The sequence below is a fragment of the Betta splendens genome, chromosome 14 (genome assembly GCF_900634795.4).
Source record: "Betta splendens chromosome 14, fBetSpl5.4, whole genome shotgun sequence".
NCBI classification, from domain to species: Eukaryota; Metazoa; Chordata; class Actinopteri; order Anabantiformes; family Osphronemidae; genus Betta; species Betta splendens.
Genome location: NC_040894.2, coordinates 15,299,087 through 15,318,591, shown reverse-complemented (window position 1 = coordinate 15,318,591; position 19,505 = coordinate 15,299,087). Strand labels below are relative to the sequence as shown.

Sequence of the window (19,505 nt, the reverse complement as noted above, 5' to 3'; positions counted from 1 at the left end):
TTTGGTTAAAGGGAGTCACAGCAGTCACACAACAATGAAAAGTTTACATAACACATTTATGATCCATACTGTACTGATCATATCAAATTTTAGTGAGGCATCATTAATGGAATAGGAATGGAATTCTTTAGACTAGTTAGTCTGTCTGTCTGTCTGTCTATCTGTCTGTCTGTCTGTCTGACAGTATAATAATGAATATAACAATATTTGAGATGCTCTTATGGTGTTAGTAAGAAGCGAGATATTAAGATACATTAATACAATATCTAAGGATAATTCAGGCTTCACAGAAGTGAAATCTTGCAACCCTTCTTTAACCCTTTGTACACTATATGGCTTAAGTACACTTGTGACTGACATCACCCTTACTTTGCCCTAACTAACTTTTACTAGCTTGGATAAAAGTTCAGTAAGAAAAATTTTACTCCCACAATTATTACGCTTTCACTTCCACTTTCCCACGCATTAAAAACTCCTTTCATTCAAATGTGTCCTTATTAAAGTACCTCTAGCCAGTAATCATCCTGCCCATTCTCCTTCATCCAATTAGCTCATCGAGTTCACGCTTCCTGCGTCTACATCTGTCATTTTGCAGAACTCTCGATTCCTCCACCATCACCATTGTGTTTCTTCTTATGCAGCCTTGATTAGGTATGAACTGCAACACTGCCATCCACCACAAAAATGCCTGTGCTCATCAATCAATGTGCTTATGCTCACATTGATTGACTGATTTCTCCTCATTAAACTAACATTTCACTTTAATGAAAGGGTGTTAACTGTGTTTTCCTCCAACACTGCGACGTATCAGAAACAGGAGGCTACTTATCACTAAAGGAATGTGTGCGAACAATAAACAGTCGATTGGAAGGAACGATGAGCCAATCCTTATTCACAGCAACATCAATCATTGTTCAGTGTTCTGGGACTGTAATATTGTCTCTAATAGCATTGGAGCAGTAAGGTCAGCTGTGTTTGACTTTTTAGTATTTAAAGCATTCATTTTGTTGCTACTGTATGATAATTTGCTCATGTTATTAAATGATGCTCCACAAACCACAAATGAACATAAAGAAATTATAGGTTAACCAGGTGGGTATTTTCAAAGATCGTTAATGAAAAATGCTGATGCATGAGATTTATAATGATAGGAAATATCAGTAAGTATGTATAAAATATCAGGAAATAAAGTAAAGTGAAATGATTAGTTGGTACATTTGTACGGATATTAACCTTGTAGCAAACTAAAATGACCTCTAGTTCAAAACAAAATCTCATTAAGCCTAGAATAAGCTTGAATCAGAGCATGGAGCAGAACCAGGCAATGAAAGCTGTCCTAGAGCCTTGTACTCCACGGGGTCATCCTCTCTGACTTTGCCCACTGGAAGATGTTCCTTTGTAACAAATATGACCTCACTGCTGCATGGACGTCCAAGCAGCACCGACACCAGCCAGCGTGACACAATGTTGAGGGCCCTGGCGCCTGTATTGCTGAAGGCAAGATAACATCAAATGAGATGTGACAGCTGAAAGAGAAAACAGGCCCAGCTGATGGCTCTAAAATGAGAACAGAAGTTCCTTTGTATCGTACACCCTAGTGTTTTCACAGTAGCTGCATTCAGGGAGCAGAAAATATGGGGAAAAATAGCAACAACAATTTGCCAACAGATGAGGTCTTTGTTGTGAAAGCCATGCTACTAAAATTAGAATGGGCTCAGATTCAGTTTTCTTGGTACTATTATTCCTGTCCTCATGACAGCGCGGATGCAGCTCGCGTCCGCTGATCACTGCCCATGCACGACCTTGTTATGGTGACGTACGAGAAAGAGGCAGGTTTTGCATTCAGCTCAGGGCCCGTCTGTTAGCAGAAGATCTGAGCTGTCCTGCTGATGTAAAGGTTGTGGGGGAGAAGAGGGGGGTGAGTGGTGTCTTGCTGAAATTGTTGTTTCATCAATAAATAATAGGAGACAGAAGTCTGATGGCCACGCAGCAACTCTGATCTATGATCAAACAAAAAAGCACTGTCCCGCCCTCCGACTACAAATACAGCCACGAGCCATACATGAAACACACACTCAGACACATGTACGTGCTGAACGCGCCAACACATAAATCAAATGCTTCTGGCGGTCGAAACACTTATAGAAGTTGGGAGCGCGGTCATTTCTCCATCAGTCGTCCCAGAGTTCCACTGAGTCCCTAGCTCCAGCTTTCATGGTCGCTTTGCAGCGCTCCCCCAGCTTTTCTGCTGATTCAAGGTACTCGCAAAGCCTTTTATTTCCAGCGGGTAGATTGGAGAACTCCAGCCAGTTTTTCAGTGCTCACCGACCATGTGGGCGCTTGAACTTTTCCTTGTTGGAAGTGATAGCCCGGCTTAGCTGAACGCACGCTGGGCTCAGAGCAGGTGGAATTGCTCTGGCTTTTCTCGACCTGAAATGGGTTTTCTTTTCTGACGGTACGAGTGTTGATCTATTTGCTGCCTCTTTTTTTGCTTCTTTTTTTCCTCTCCAGGGAATGGATTTGTTAAGCAGGTGGCCTTCCAGGTTTTTCCCTCCAGACCCTCCAGATTTTTAGTTTTTCTGCCAATTCTGACTTTGCCAGCTTGTGTAACCATCTGTATTATTTGCTTACTAGAAAATGTCCCTTCATGATAGTATAGAAAGACATTATACTGTATCATGGGTGCTTGATAAACAAGCTGAGGAAGGACTGACACCAGAATTCTACAGAGACTTGTGGGCTTTGCATCATGACTCCTACCTGTGGTTAGGTTTATGCAACAAACACACTTCAGTCACAGTTAGGGAAATACTGTCATGTTGTAAAGAGACCTGTGTCTGTTGCTGACCACCCTGATCTCATTCTGCAGACTTCGTTGGCAGTAAGGACGAAAGTCTGGGAATGATTGACAAATCCTGGGAAGCAAACAGCACAGCAATGATTAAATGAAAGCCAGATAAGGACTGGATGTGAACAAGTCGTTATACAAGTTCTATCCCTGCACTTGTTAGCACTAGAGTTCGGGACTCATACTGTAACTCCTGTATCACAATGTTGAGTGATAGACACAGGTGACAGTCCTGCTTTCAGCATCTCCCCATCCTGTCTAATCTCTCCTCACCCTCACTTCAGACAACAACCCTTTGAGCTGTCGGCCTCTTGTTAACTACCCTGGACCAATGTATTGGTCCTGGGCTTGGTTGTCAACACTCATGCTCTACTGTAGCTCAGCCTAGTTTGCACTTTGCTCACTGCTTCCTGCTGATGACACTGGCTTCTCTCACCCTGTTTATACCAGCCTGCCTGCGGATGTGCTGCTGTAGCTCAGTACAAAGTCTTGCTTGCAGCCTCACAGTGACAGCATCCATTTTTAGTATAATGGCTAAGGTCCTCAGTTTCTCACGCAGCCTTGGTATCTATTGTGATGATAGCGATGATGTTCTGACAAGCACAGCTCATTTCTATAGATCTTAGATTATTTAAATGGTGTAAGGCCAAGGCAGAGACTCAAAATAGAAAAAATAAGAAAATGAATATAAATATTTTTGACTCTGTCAGATTGTAACTGAACTCCACGTGACATCTGCTCTACCTGTACCCTTTTCATGATTCTCTTTTCATATGGTAAAAACCCATAGTAACAATATTTTTTTTCACATTGCGTTCACAAAAGGTTTGATATTCTTGGCCTTTTGGGTTCTTGTTGCTTTATTCTCACAGGATGTCAGATCCATTTGTGGTATTCGTGTATGAACTCTATGAATTCTCTAGAGCGCTAACAGACGTAGTGGTATCCAGCATTATTAGGAAAATGTCATGAACAAAAAAACGCTATTTTGTGTATGAGATGTACAGTATATGTTCGAATGTAATGTTCGGCCAATAAATGCTTTTAGTCAGCCAGCAGCAAGGTTACTGTGAGGACAGCACTACAGCTGAGTGAGACCACTGAATGCCATCTCTTCAGAAACAAATGTAATAGTAACAATTCAATGAAAAATTATCTGTTTTTTTCAGTAATGTCTTGAAGCCGCTTAACTGACTCCCCTTCCACTCCTGCTGTGTTCTGAACCTCCACTACCGCATAAACGACAAAAACGGTGCCGTGACCTTGCTCTGACTCCACTCGTGCTACTGGCAGTTAACAAAAGTGAATTTCTTTAGTTCCTTTCGCTCAATGCATCTCAGCATGCAGAATTGGGTTCCGAGGCAAGTCCAACACTCGCTGGCCTAGAAACTGCGCCGTCAAAACTTTTGGCCAGGTTGAGTTGGGGACGCTGCGTATTTGGCAGCACATGATAAATTTAAACCTTTAAAAGCAGCTATGGGCACATGCACATTACAGGTTCTCAAAAGCATTTGTTGGCTGTGCTGCTGTATTTAAACATTTGCACAGATTTGAAGATTACAGTCACTCCTGCAAAAAGGAAAAATTACAACAATTACTGAATATAACAAGCATCTATCAAATGATGAAGTAGATATTCATCTATATACCTGATTTGTGATTTATAAAAATAGACTAGCTTTTAAACAGCCAATTAAATAACAACACTGATGGCAAATAAACCCATTGTTGGGGACTAAAACTGTACTTTGGCCACTTTAGTCTTTAGGTCAACCCACTGAACTAAACTGATCCAGTCTTCTATTTGTTTGCCTGCCTGCTCTTATTCTCGCAGCCATCTTGTTGTTCTGGCTGAACGCTGTAGATAGTTTCTACAGTTGCAGGTATCCTGCACATTTTATTGCATTGCTTAAAAATAGGGATGTAGGTGGTGTAAGATACCTGGTGTCAGTCTTCACTTTCTTCTAATCTTGATCGATGTCACCTTCCTCCAGCTACTAGAGTATGCCTGCAAATGTCTTGGTCTCAAACTCAGTAGTATCCACTGAAGTGCTCTGAGAGGTGCCTGTGAGTCATCTCTTGCCCCTGGCCCAGCTGGCTCTTAGCATGCGTTATAATTGTTACATGTGGCCTGACTGATTTTAAGCACGTCAATGTTCATTAGTGAAGTTACAGTATCTGAACAAATGATAATCATTTTTTTCTGTTATGTTAAAAAAAACTATTCCAGTTATTAGAAATAACTGGACATTAGCCTGATAGATAGTAACTTACAGTAACCAGCTTTCATGCAGTTTAGTCTGAGGTTAACATTACTTCCAGCTTCATCCCATGCCTTGGTTTTGTGCAGTACCCCTCAGAAATGTCTTCTTGGCTAAATCCAAAGCAGTCTAATGAGATAGCTCATGGAGGCAATGGTCATACCCTAAAAGCACCTCTATGTCTGGTTAGCAAACTACTGAATGGTTACACATCCACATTTAGCCTAATGAATTTAATCACAATTAATTCAAATTTCTTCAAAATGTTTGAATCTAATTGTTTTAATAGTATTGCACAATTGGTTTTAGAGCTTTTAGCTTGAAAACTAGCTCCCAACAAACCTTGAGACATAAGAAATTAATGAGATCTGCCAGGCTGAGAAGTCGGTAATAACTGTCCCTTAAAACAACCCGAGCTTATTGATGAGTGCAACTAGAAAGACTCCTTCAGCTGCAGCTGCACTTTGATAAACTGATGAACTCTCTGGCTGCTTTTACAACGTTCAAAAAGAAAACACAAACAGTCATTCTGAGCAAAGTAACTGAGCATTTTCATGTACTTCATTTGCAGTATGGATCTTTTTAGCAGAACGCAGTGAACAGATGAAGTAACGGGAGGAATAACAAGCAAACTCAAGCTGCTTCAACGTCACAAATCACACACAAACAAAACCACTAACCAAATTCCTTGCTGACCTGGTAGCATTAACACAATCAATATGCAGAGACGGTGGGACTGCATCACACGTCTCGCAAGACGGTATTTGTTCATAGCCAGAATAATGACTAGTAGCAGGCAACACATCCAGGGAGGCTGCTGTAGTACAAACAAGCATTGGCACAGTGATTTCTATGTACTGTGAAATAATTGATAAATGAGTCAATAAAGTCTTGTTCTAAATGAAAACAGCCCTGGCTGAAACTAAGCAAATTTGTATGCAGCGGGGACACTGCCATACTCTAGCACCAATAGGATTTGAAACCAATTGGATTCTGGTTTAGCAATCCCTTCTCACATTAGAGCCCTGCAGTCTCATGACACTCGAATGCTTCTTTTTCTTGCTTGTGCCATCCATCCTATTCAGTGACAAACCATTTTCTTGCATCCATTCAGGGACTGTGATGCTCCTATTTAGCCACCACCAGTGTTCAGTGAGTGCTTGCTGGGGATTGTTCACAGATGCCAAGAGACAGCGCACTCACAAATGGATTCCCTCCTATGAATGTTACCCTGTGTTTCCCGTTATTACAACGCCCTTGCTGTGTGGTGAGTGGGGACTGGCTGTCAATGATCATTGTATTGTAAAGCGTCCCAGAAAATATTCCCATTGTCCCAAATGCAGAGTTGATTGTTTTATTTGACGTTAGTTTGTGGGTTTTGAGAAATTCTCCTTACAGTAGGTTTGTTTTTGGAAAGAAGAAATTATTAAAAGCTTGGGATTGATGTTACACCTGGTAAAACATTTAGAAACATGCCCCCTTTAAAATTGGAATATCATATTTTAAGGTGATAGTCGAGTACACTTCAATGCGCGTCAAAAAAGAACACCGAGGTTTTTTACTCTCAGTGGGGATAAAAGCTCTAACTTCTTAGCAAGTCGGCCATTTCTGGAGTCTGAAAGACTGGCTTCACTTGCATCGACAAAAAGCCAGTGTCATACAGTGAATGAGTGATGTGATAGCCAGGAACAGTGACGGGCTGATGAATTGTCACACTTTAGACCTCCTTTTTCTCAGACATACGTTTGTGTCAACCCTGAGTAATAAGCGGCCATAAAATGTGACATATCGTACATTTCAGCGAAAACAGGTAAAATGATTTTATCTTTGCTCCACCTCCGCTGGTTTTTAACCAAGCTTTGTGTTGTTCTGTGTTATGACGGGAGCCTGATTGATAATCATAGTTAAGTTTGTGGGTATTGATAGAAAAAATATTAGGTAGAAATGGATGCATGCACTGATCAACTTAAACATCATCTTCACAACTAATTTAACTCGCTCATGATTTTAATCCATCAATTTGAGGCCCTGGAATCAGTGGGCAGAGTGAAGCACTGATGTCTATTGTCAGCTGTAGGACGATCATTATGATAAATGGCTGAATCAGTCAGAGCTGAGGAGGCTGCAGCATAGAAGTAACACAAAGATCAGAAAAGTTGAGAAAGTTTTGGAAACAACTTTAACTTCCAGCGCTATGGTTTTGATAAACGGCCTCAAGGGAAGCGTTGCAGCCTGACGAGAAAACACAGCTTCAAGCAGCTATTTTATATAAAGTAATCATAATGGTGCAGCCATTACTGCTTTAGTTTGAACCATTTAAATCTGTCCACACAGAGTTTATCATTGTCATTTTAAGCTGGTGAAAGACAATTGTATTCTCCATAGCAACTGTTTCTGACACAGGACTGTTGTACAGATGACATTACATTCTTACTGTATATTAATCTTATTTTGAATATACTGACATGAAGGCACTGATTTACAATAATGACTTAAAATCATTATTAAGTCACTCTCAGTAGGTCACAAAAAAGAACTGTCATCCATTATCATGAAAACCAACTCAGCAGGTACTCGTAAATGCACATGCATGGTGTGAAACTCAATAGCTATAGAACCAAATAGACTGAGACATTTAGCCCTCATTAAGAAGTTCTGTGACAAATTCTTCAGTAGAATTAACACAGTGCTAACTGTTCTTGAAATGTGCAACATTTTGTGTTAAATAGTGTCATAATCTACTGCTCAGGAATCAATCAAGTACATTTATACTTACTGTACAATGACATCAAGGACAATTAGAGAAAGGGTAAGCAACTATCTTTTAAGCTATTGCAACAGTCCCACCAACAATGATAATAACAGTAATAATACAGGAGCAAACATACAACACATACAGTACTATTACTGTAAGTTCAAGCCTAATCATAAACAGAACACACCACTATCATGTTAGTTGCCCACCAGAACCACATCATCCACCAGATGCATTTGGGCAGGTGTACTAGCGCAGAGACACCCACCCGCCCCCGGGGTCAGAGAGCCAGATGCTGTGGCAGAGGTGACCACACCTAGTGTAGCAGCAGCAGTTACGGAGGACAGGAGCAAACCCACACTGCAGAAGGCAAAGCAAGGCCAACCCCAAAGGGGAGCCCAGCGTGGCCTGAAAGGGGACCCAGCCACCTCATCCTGCTGGGTGAGAGGTCACCCAGTAGGCTGGAGGAGTGACGGACTACCACACACTAACCTTCATCTATGCACAACAACACACAGTTCTACACTGAGCATGAGAACACACCCATGCTCACACTTACACACTGCACTTGTTTGCATTAATGATGGGAACAAGCTGCTCATGGGAAGCCTGGCCTGCATGGCCCCAGGCAGGGTCCCTGGTCCCCTGATTCCTGCCGGGCACAGGACAAGCCCACATGTAGCACAGCTGCCCTCCCATCTTGAATATGTGGGACACTAGAGTGTGTTTAAGATGGGGAAATGTCCAGGAGGACCACTGACGGCCAGTGTCTCCCAGGCAACGCTCCCAGGCACTAGAGGTCTACTAATAACATTTCATGTTCAATATAATAACTAACTTAGGTCAAATAATTTTCTTGTTGAGCAGGCCAGAGTATTGAATTCATTTGAATGTCTGGAGTTATTGTTCTCACCTCCCTTTCTCACATATATTCTTGGACAGTTTAATTTGCTGATGCTAATGACTCTAATGGAACTTGAGTGTTCAGGGTCAAATTTTTCTGTTCTCTGCAGACATTGAAAATAAAGGTGAATCTTTTACAGACTCAAGATTCAATCAGGGCGACGGCCAATTAATTACAATGCATGAAAGATAAACAAGGCCAACAGCAGGGTGTGTGTTTCACCAAGCCATGACATTCAGCAACAAAACTCTGTAAATGACCTCATCACCAGCATAAAAGCACCTTTAATCTTCAAAGCGGTTCTTTCTTCTTTCAACAGCTACCGACAAACGCAGCCTTGGGCAAGTCAGGTAAGCAGCAGCTGCTCTGTCAGTAGATGTGAGATAAACTGCAGTGGTCCTGGGTAGCTCCCAGGTGTGGATGTATAGAATCTGTAAGTGTCTGATGCAGAGCGATAATAAAAAAAGAGCACGTACACTCAGCAAAACTTTTAGCCTGTATAAATAAAATAAAGAGACATGGGTCACGAGGCGCGATATTTTAGTACCAGCAAGATTGGAAATGGGTGATATTGTGCCCCTCAATGAAAGGGTGGTGTGGTTGGGCGTGTCACCACAACAACACACCTTAATTATTTTGTCACTGCTTCCTCTGCGTTTCTGCGAAGCCTAAACCCCAGGAGGATCTCTGCGCTACCATTCAAACTCAGCACCATGCTGAGGCAGCCTGGGCCACGCTACTGGAAGGATAAAACACTCAGAAAGCACCACAGCATCCCATTCACCATGTACCGAAAGCAAACACATGACATACACTTACTGTATGTGTACGAGAAGCAAAGTAGGCCGTGACTTTGCAGAAGTACAGAGATACAACACCATTCATCATCCATTTATACAGCGCTGGCACATCTTCACAGACAGTTTAATGTACATAACTGAGTGGGACAAGACCCACATGTGACAGAAAAGAAGGAGCTAAATCCAATATCATTGAAAACTCTGGGCAAACTATGTGACAAATGATGACATTCAACATCTATTTTTTCAGGTGGGGAATATGTCAAAATGCACTTCTTTCCCAATATGTCACAGCCTCAGCATTTAGTGAGTGTGGTGATTCCTCTGTCTTATGGAACGCTTCATGTACAGCTGAGTTCCTGAATTCAAGCTAATTTCATCAAACACTATGACGTATCCTATAGCATCCTATGTCAACACATGCAGTCTACCACTGGAAATTAGTATCAGCAGCGTTCACCTGGAAAACCTGACAAGTGAAACGCCTACTGTGAAAACATTCAGTATTATAATAAATTTAATTCCCTGCTGAGTTTGTCACGTTGCTATTTTTGAACATATCATTATTATGTGCCTGATATACTTTACTTACAGGCAACCTATAATAGAACATATGTTTATTCAAGCTAAGAAAATGTTACCTTCCAGCCTGTGATGTGCAGTTACTGGTGTGTGAGTGGTGGGTGTGGTTTCATATAGAATGATGCAAAGATGCAACTAGTTAATCGTTATAAATGTAAACAAAAGGCAGCTGGATTAAATCCAAAACTAGAGCTGAAGTTGTATTATGTATTTGTGGCATCAGTGTTTTAGCAGTGTGTGTCGCTGTACAGTACAGTATGTGCGATGTCTCCAACTTCACCGGAGTGACTGCACCACCTACACCCTGACAGGCTTCTAAGTGCTCTCCACAGGCTCCATAATGTCACCGCTGCCTGATGCAGACGTGGCACTTATGTTAGATTGATAGACAGGGGAAGGAACGCCATCGATCTTTGCCTGATTTAACCGCGATACGAAGCGCTAAATTCATCTGCCCTGCAATAACCATCACTTTATCATACTTCATCCACTGATGTGTGACACGAGCACCTCAGCCATCAGCTAATCAGCACGGAGCGCAGCCAGTGCTTTGCAACAAGTTGTTTGGTGATGCGAGTAGAAACTCTGAACACATCAGATGTGTCTGATGGATTGACTGACTGGACATCGGCTCTAAACACACACTCAATGTGTCGTATTATCTCTGTCAGACTCCTTTACATTCCCTTAAGCTCATCTTATTTTATTGGGGCACACACAGTGTTTGCATTATTAGACACCAGAGTCACTCAAAGTAATTCCAGGACACCGGGCTTCCCTGTGACATCACTGGGGAGCCGCCCCCCCCTTCCTGGTCCTCTACTGAATATTAAAGGGCAGCTCTGGCATTTGATACAAGCATGAAATGCCAAACAAAAAGCACTCGTGCGTTGCTCCACATCTTGTTTCCTTGCTTGTCTTAAATGCCTAGTGATTTATTTGAAGTTCACAAATGGCAATGACGAGACTGTCTTCGAAAATTACTTCACTCAAAGAATTATTCTTAGAGAACTTGCCATTATTGGCACTTGAAGTAATTTCCCAAGCCTCGGAGAGTCCGACTGACAGATGAAGGTACGTGAGACACGAACACAGTGTCAGACTAGGTCCCAGGAGCACAGCAGTGTGTGTTAACAGCAACTGAGAGATGTAAACACAGACATACAAGAACAAGAGAGAGAAGGAGTAGAAGACATCTTACCTGTTAACACAAGCAATGCAAAGACCCATGACAGGATGACGAAACATACCGAATTATACATGCTTCCCAAACACTGCTGAGTCTGATCCGCTGTTTGAAATTGTGTCTCAACAGAGGCTTCAAAACGATGTCCACTTTGCTCTGAGTCTGTTTATCTGTCTGTTTTCCTCAGTGTCAGTTTGGATTGCTATTCATCCCCACTGGCAGGTTGTACTGGAGGAGGTCTAAATCCAGCGCAAGTAGTAGTTGGCGGTCGACACACACACACGCGCGCGCGCACAGAGCTTGGCTCCTCGCACAGTATTCAATCTCCCTCTTCTCCACGTACTATAGCACACAGAGGGACCGGCACTCTGCAAGATTGGGGAGAGAGGACGGGGAGGGCGGTCTGTGCTCAGCCGGCATTGGCTTGTTCTTCAGTCAGTCACCCATGAACAGTCCTAGCTCTGTTTTATTTTTTTTCCTCTTTTCTGGCTGCGCTCTGTGCTTTAATTTCTCTGCCCTCTGACAGAACAAGAACAGGATTTAAAGATTATGGAGGTCTGGTATTGAATTAAGCCTAAATGTGAATAAATGTGAGTCTCCTAATTAATGCAAAGGTTGATCTGCTTCTTGGGGGAATTGTTCTGACAATCTGTCTCTGACATGATGTGTGGTGATGTCTGGCATTTGTTGAATACGTTTTAATAAATGTGGGTTACATGTTGCATTAGAACTGGAATTTTGGTCTATGGGTTTACATGAGTTCAGAAACACCCCCTCCCATAAAGAAGCGTTATGCTGCAGCACACCATGTGCCACGAGTGTCTCCTATGGAGAGTCACTGCTGCTATTCTGGGAAAAGGCAAAAAATGTCATTGGTTTAAAAAAAGATCTGTCATCAAATCTCAACAGTCTGTTTCTGCCCATTCCCTAAGTGATGAGGAATTAATCATAAATTAGTACTGATTTCACAAGTAATTTCACAAATAAATTCAAAACATACAATAGGTTCTACACATAAAGCATAATTCCTACACTGTTTTCTTATAGAGTAAAGTGCTGCTCTTTCAAAAGTGACAAAGGGACAGTGATCAGACTTAGATTTTGTTTAATAAAGACAATGTGTAACTGGGTTAAGGTTGGGTAATGACTGTGGGCTGGCTTCATAAAATAATGAGTGTATTAAACTAACAATGGAAAACTAATGCAGTTACAGTATGTGAGGGACCAAGTCAGTCACTATAAAAGCCACAGTCAAAAGAAGGTATTTATTACAAAAAGGTGCCTCAAGTAGCAGCACACAGTCCAACATAACACGTCCCCCAGCGTGCTTCACCAAACAACAACACTTCTTAAGTGAACAAAGGGAACTTAAATACTGACCGAGTAAACCATGCCTAAGCCCAAAGGGGGAAAAAAGAACACAATTGAAAAGCATTATCCAAAGCAAGAAACCACCAACAAACAAACACTATGCCGGTTCAAAATAATCAAAACCTAACCATAAATCGAGTTATCCATTAACCTTACTTAAATCAATCCATACCTGAGTTAACAATTAAAGAAACAAAACCCTTCCATGATCAACCAGATGGTTTCTGCCTGTGAGCTCCAGCTCCAGTACTTAAGATGGCTGCACCTTCTAGGTCACACTAGGAAACAGGTAAGTTGCAGGTAAGTACTGTAGCAGAGCTGTGTGACTAAAACCAGGTGTAGAAAAATCTGATCACTTCTCTATGCGTACAGTATGTGAGAGTACTTGTCATTGGTAGAAAATATATTTAGGATTGTAAAATCAATCTTAATCCCTTATTAAGCCATTATTATTCTCCTGATTTGAACTTTTGCTGTCTTAGTGATGGGCTGGTAACACGTCCAGTGTGGACCTAGTTGCCAAACTAGGATATGCCCCAGCAGCCCTCGTGAGGATTAGTGGTTCCGATGATGAGTGAGTGTGCCTGACATTTTATTACCAAATGCCTACTGTAGCATACAGTAGCAATTAATGGGGGAAAGCATTCATCATCCAAGATGGAGGAAGGGAAACTTTGAGGAGCTCCTCAATGCCACCAACATGCGGGTACTCGTCCATCACCCAAGCTGAAGTCACCAAGGGGGTGCAAGTCACCAGTGGTGGATGACAGATGTTCTGAATACCTCAAGTCTCATGATATTCTGGGGCTGTTCTCATACTCCCCTGTGTACAATGGCCTGTGCTTGGAAATGAATAGGTGGGCTACATTGCACTGATTAGAGTAGTAGACTGAATATTCCATGGAATATTCCAAAACTAAGCTTGGAAAACATTTGGGATTCAGTGTTTGTTGTAATTCTGTATCAGGTTCATTAACAAAACATGTACTTTATAACATTTTACTTGACAATTACTGTTAAATTTATTGTACATTGGCAACGTCCTGAAACTATAATCTGTTATCATAATAACTGCAGGTATCTAACGCCCGGCAGTCAAACTATATTACAATATGCAAAGAACCTTTATGAATGTAGTGCACTATATTCATGAAGGTTCTTTGTAAGTTCCAGTTACTAAAGAAAGAACAAAGTGAATAGAGAATCAAATAACCATGCGTCATCATCACTGTTATTAAAATGGTGACATGTTCCAGCGTAATGATGTTGGATAATGGGGGCTCATGTTTCAGCACTGGCCTGGGAGATGCTTTGTTTACTTCTAATTAATAATAATCCACATTCAGTTGTGCAATTGATCTGCAACAGTGTAGTTTGACAGATGCCTTATCATCCTCCCTAATTGGCAGCCAAATTACTAATGCAAAGGAAATTCGCTCTTGTCTGACAATCTAGCAATCACAAGCATTTTCACACAGCGAAGATGCAGCAGGAATCAGATGCCCTGCTTCTTCCAGCATAAATGAGTGCAAATTTAAAATGTCAAACATGCTGTGGATTAGAATATGTTTTTGCCTGAATCATGAACAAGTATTTATGAATTACCTCAAAGTTACTTACATATATGATATGATCTATAAAACCACACTAACACAATTACTCAGTTTTGGACAAGGCAAAATGTTCAGCAGCATGAGTTGATTGATGGCTTTGCATCTGTTGCTTCTGTCCGAGCCAAAGACATTTTGTTGGTACAGTCCGAATATCCTCCACACAGACTAAAGCAGACTTACACTGTGCTACTACACTTGTGATAGATTTGAATGGTATTTTTGTGGTTAAAGTAGATTCAGCTTTATGGTCTTTACATATGTACAATACAGAGCAAAAAAAATACAGTTCATCCAACCAGAAGTACTAATGTTCTGTATATCGGGTACGACAATAACTCAATTATGTTTTCACCACCCATGGCCTCATGGTCAGTTCCCAGGCTGAAGGCCTTCCTCAGAAGGAAGAGGTGTAGGTGAGCCTTCTCAGCTACTGTAGGTTGGAGGTGTTGGTAGACCAGGATAGGTCTTCTGAGATGTGGCTCTGCAGGAACCTAAGGCTGGAGACCTGGAGTTCAACAGCCATCCTACTGACATCCATATGTTTCTTTCTGTCTTTCTTTTTTTCTTTTTATCTTTCTTTCTTTCTTTCTTTCTTTCTTTCTTTCTTTCTTTCTTTCTTTCTTTCTTTCTGCTCGTTCTTTCTGTTCTTTCTTTCTTTCTTTCTTTCTTTCTGCTCGTTCTTTCTGTTCTTTCTTTCTGTTCTTTCTTTCTGCTCGTTCTTTCTGTTCTTTCTTTCTGTTCTTTCTTTCTGCTCTTTCTTTCTTTCTGCTCTTTCTTTCTGCTCTTTCTGCTTTTTCTTTCTTTCTGCTTTTTCTTTCTGTTCTTTCTTTCTGCTCTTTCTTTCTGCTCTTTCTGTTTTTCTTTCTTTCTGCTTTTTCTTTCTGTTCTTTCTTTCTGCTCTTTCTTTCTGCTCTTTTTTTCTTCTCTTTCTTTCTTTCTGCTCACCCCCACTCCTTCATCTCGCCCAACCTGAGAGGGCTGCAGGTGGCAGGAGAGAATACAGAAGGTACTGTAGGTAAGTGTGGAGGTACCTGAGCTAGGCTAGCAAGCTAGCTATCTATCCCCACCTACTAGCTAACGTACTGAACGCTTGTTGGACAAGAAGCTGGACCACATAAAGTACACTTACTTCATCATACTGTTCAACAACAGCGTTGAATTTTAATATTCAGCTCGACTGGCTAACATATTTTCGGGCAGATAGAGGACTCGTAGTGGAGGGCTCAATGCCAACGTTTTTGTGCTTTGCAAACACACAACGTCACAGGAGTGAGGCGCTAAATGAACTGTACCAGCACATCAGTGACTCCCAGTTGCATTTTTTCATCATATAGTACTTAGTGACTTTAACCATGCAGACCCAAAGACTGTATTTTCCATTTTGCGCAACTTTCTTGAGGAAGTAACATTTTGGACATTTTTTTACACCACAGAGAAAAGACAGATAAGATATTGACGATACTGGTCCAGTATTTACTGAGTGTGCCCCACTTTTTGAGAAACACTGCCTTATGGTGACATCTTTGTGAAGTTATTGTGTACATCTTTGAAACATTTTTAACCATTGTAACCATTAACATTACTGTATTAAAATAATATGGACATGACACAAACTCCAACCAATAAAATCAGAAAGAAAAAAAGTGTAGAAAGAAGGGATTGCCTCTTCTCTGCAGGCTGAATGGAAAAATATGTTGTTAGCATTATTTGATTATTTGTAGGAATGTTGTTGTCTGTATTGCTAAAACCTATACGCCTCAGTACATGTAGGTTCACACACACACGACACATGAAACCAGCTCATGGCGTATGGTCAAAAAACAATATCCTGCACATGTCCCACTAATGTTTTCACTCCATAGTTTTGTTGTGTGCTTTAAATGTGCACCTAAAAGAACAATTGCCTACAACAACCACAATATATGCAGTAAATGAGGAAAGAGAACCGGCTCTGGGGTACATTACATATTAACATAATTAACTATTTATTCACTTCACTCACACATTCCATCAAAATGGAAATGTTAATGAATATTGTTAGTGAATTGCGGCTGCAAATGAGTTAGGAATAGTCAGGAAATTACTTTTATCATGATCCACACAAACAATTGTTTTAATATCTTACAGTGCTGTGCAAGCAACAATTAAAGAGAATCCATCTCATGCAAAATCAACTATTTGTTCAACTGGCATTTTGGCTACATTACATGGTCATTGGCTGGATGTAAAATAAATAAAAGTGCATTCTGATTTCTTTGTTTCTAACATTTTCCAGTTTTGCAGGAACCACTTTGAACAAAGAAAGTGTTTCTTGAGAAGAGGCATTTGTAAAACATTAGACCAGGCACAGTGCAATTCCAAGCTGACTTTTGTTAGTTTGTTTGGGAAATCATCTTGACATCATGTGGAAAGGGAAGCGAGCATCTGTCAGAACTAGCCTAAAAGGAGGTAAGTTGTAGAAGAAGCAACATACGTGCCCCGACCAACTTACTTATAAGTGCCTGGAATCCAGAGCTGAACAGAAGTCCACTAGCTGCTGTGAGGCTTGAGCAGAGAGCTCAAAGCTTAAGTGATCACCCCTTGAAAAATGTTCAAATTCTGACTCATCAATGAGAGAAGGGAGAAGGTGCATTGGGAGAAATATGGGTACCTGTAAATGAGGTGTTCTTCTTCATCACTCGCTCCTCTTATTTGCTATGTTCTTGTTAATATTGTTTGTCTTGATCTCATTGTTTTGTGTTTTTTTGTATGAGCCTAGCGTAACAAGGACATAGGCCGCAACAACACCCTCAGCAAATGAAGATCTCTTCACTACACATTGTTCAGTTTGGTTTTGTTTTTCTATAACGACTGTACTGTAGGTGCACAGTATTTTTAGGCACCTTGATGTATCTGAGATCAAACAATCACTGGATGCTGGCCTTCAATGAAGCGTTATAGTCTATATTAGAGGTGTGGCTGTTCAGGCTGGTGTGTAGCTTTCTCAGTTATATTTATCATATCAGTTTTGGGCCTATATGATACCGTTAGCCAACTATACCATTACAAGCTGATACGACTTATGTAGCAGGCAAAAAGAAAAAGTTTTTATTGTCATGATCACCCACTCATGCTTAATCAACTCACACCTGGGTGTCTTCTTCCTCGCTGTCAATTACATCAGCGTTGCTCATGTTTGTGTGTGCAGCAGCTGGAATAAACTTTAAACCAAAATACTGTAAGTAAACACAAAATTTGAATTAAGAATTTTAGAAGCACTGACACAGACACCATTAAGAGAAGCACAGCAGCTTTGTCGCTCTGTCTGAGACTTACTGTAACTTCAATCAGCTTCAGTTGTTGTGAACAAGACTTTTGCCACTGCTGTGGTGTTGGACATCATTAAAAATGATGCCAAAGGAAATAATCACAGATACAACATATGACATTATGTAATGAATTATCCTTAAAAATAATAAGAATAAGAATAATGTGTTACGAGTTGCAAATTGACGTTCAGTTTGTCCTGTTGAGACAGTTCTGTTGTCTCTCTACTTTCATGCACATAGAACTCCATTGTTTTTAATTGCACTGTCTTAGCGTGCATTTATATTTGGTCATTTCCCATCGGACAACACTGCTGGTGTGCCTTAGAGACCTGCATTATCTCTCAAACACAATGATATATCACTTGTCACAACACACATCCTTTAACAATACAAATTCTATTTCATATTTACTGGTACAGAAACAGGAATGTGTTAAAATCAAACAGTTTATTGCCTAACTGTTTAGTCTTTAATGTCCTTTTTTACCAGAAGGCAGATCGTTTTAATATTAGCTACTGTACTCTTATTTTCATATATACTGTATAAATCTTCCCTGGGAAACTTGCTACTGTACAGTATGTGTCAACATACAGTACTATTGTAGATTTTAATGAAATGCTTGGCTGCGAGATAGTTAAGTGAGCAGGACCCATACTATAGAAATGCAGAAGTACTAATGAAGGTGGGAGATGCTGAATGAAAAAGTGATGCAGTCCTCAAAGATAGTCTGTCAAGCCTACAAAGTAATTCTAAGCTCAATTTCGAATTGAGCCCTTTGAACTGTCAGGTGCAGCTGAAGGGTTTCCCCACAGCCTTCCCCTTTCCTTAAACAAAGACACTCACACACACACCAACTTCATCTGGTTGACTTTTACAGCTTGATAGTTGAATGGATAGTTTTCTGTTGCTTCAGATGCTAGCATGGGTAACATTTTCAGGCAAAGACACAATCATGACTATAAAGACATATAGTGTGTATAATATATAGATTCACAATCTTAAATCTTAAAAAAGTGTGTGGGAAACATTTTGTCTTTTCTAGAATTATTTTTTTAGGTTGCAAAACATTGGTGTCTGTATATAAATACAGAGTTTCGATGTTTACCGGACAGCGAGAGCAATTACGTCACCAGCAAACAGTAACTACTGTACTAACGTTAGCTGAAAGGGCTATAGGATTATGGGACTATCTAGCTGGGTGTCAGAATACAGTTAGGGAACAAAATGTGTATGTCTGTGAATGCACCATTAAGGCTAAATGATATAAACAGATTTTAGAGAAACAGACGCTGCTACAGTATGCTGACGTTTTCAGGACATTGGCTCACTTATTTAAATACCAAACTGCACTGCGCTCAATCAGTATTCAGCAAAGTGGCTCCGTAATGAAGCAGTCTGCGTACTAAACAAAAAGCCTGCAGTCTAGTCCACTAGAAATTCTACATCAAGCAATAATGAGGGAAAATCCACTTAATATAAAAGAAATGATGTCTTGAGTTCCCAAATGCTTCCAGAGTGTTGACAAAAGAAGAGATTATCAAAACTAATAATTAAAAAAAACTTGTATTTAACTATCTTTGAAGGTTTTGTTGACATTGTTATGACCCAATCTGCAGAACTCCTTTTGAAACGGCTCATTTCTTTTGTAATGATGAAGCCTAATCTATCAGGCCTGAGGAACAAGTAAAAACTCCAAAGTCTGAAAGAAATATTTATCTGATTTATTTATCTGATTACCCAGATTACCGCCTCAACCAAACTGGAGGAGAATGGAGAAGCTTGTCAGGAATGCCAGCTTGTCTTGGGGATGCACCGTCATCTATGCTGGAGAATAACTCCCACCCCCTCTACTGACAGTTTAAATTTATTATTCTTAT

At 40.6% G+C, this 19,505-nt stretch overlaps 1 protein-coding gene across 2 annotated transcripts in view; it reads right to left on the bottom strand.

The window, feature by feature from the left end:
- opcml (opioid binding protein/cell adhesion molecule-like) overlaps positions 1–11,681 on the bottom strand; it is a 256,167-nt gene extending 244,486 nt beyond the window's left edge. For both annotated transcript variants that reach the window (XM_029174224.3, XM_029174225.3), the window contains exon 1: positions 11,352–11,681. In XM_029174224.3, the coding sequence (XP_029030057.1) occupies positions 11,352–11,412 (61 nt within the window). In that variant the 5' untranslated portion in view covers positions 11,413–11,681. The remainder of the gene's footprint in view (positions 1–11,351) is intronic.
- Between the last annotated feature and the right edge of the window lie 7,824 nt (positions 11,682–19,505).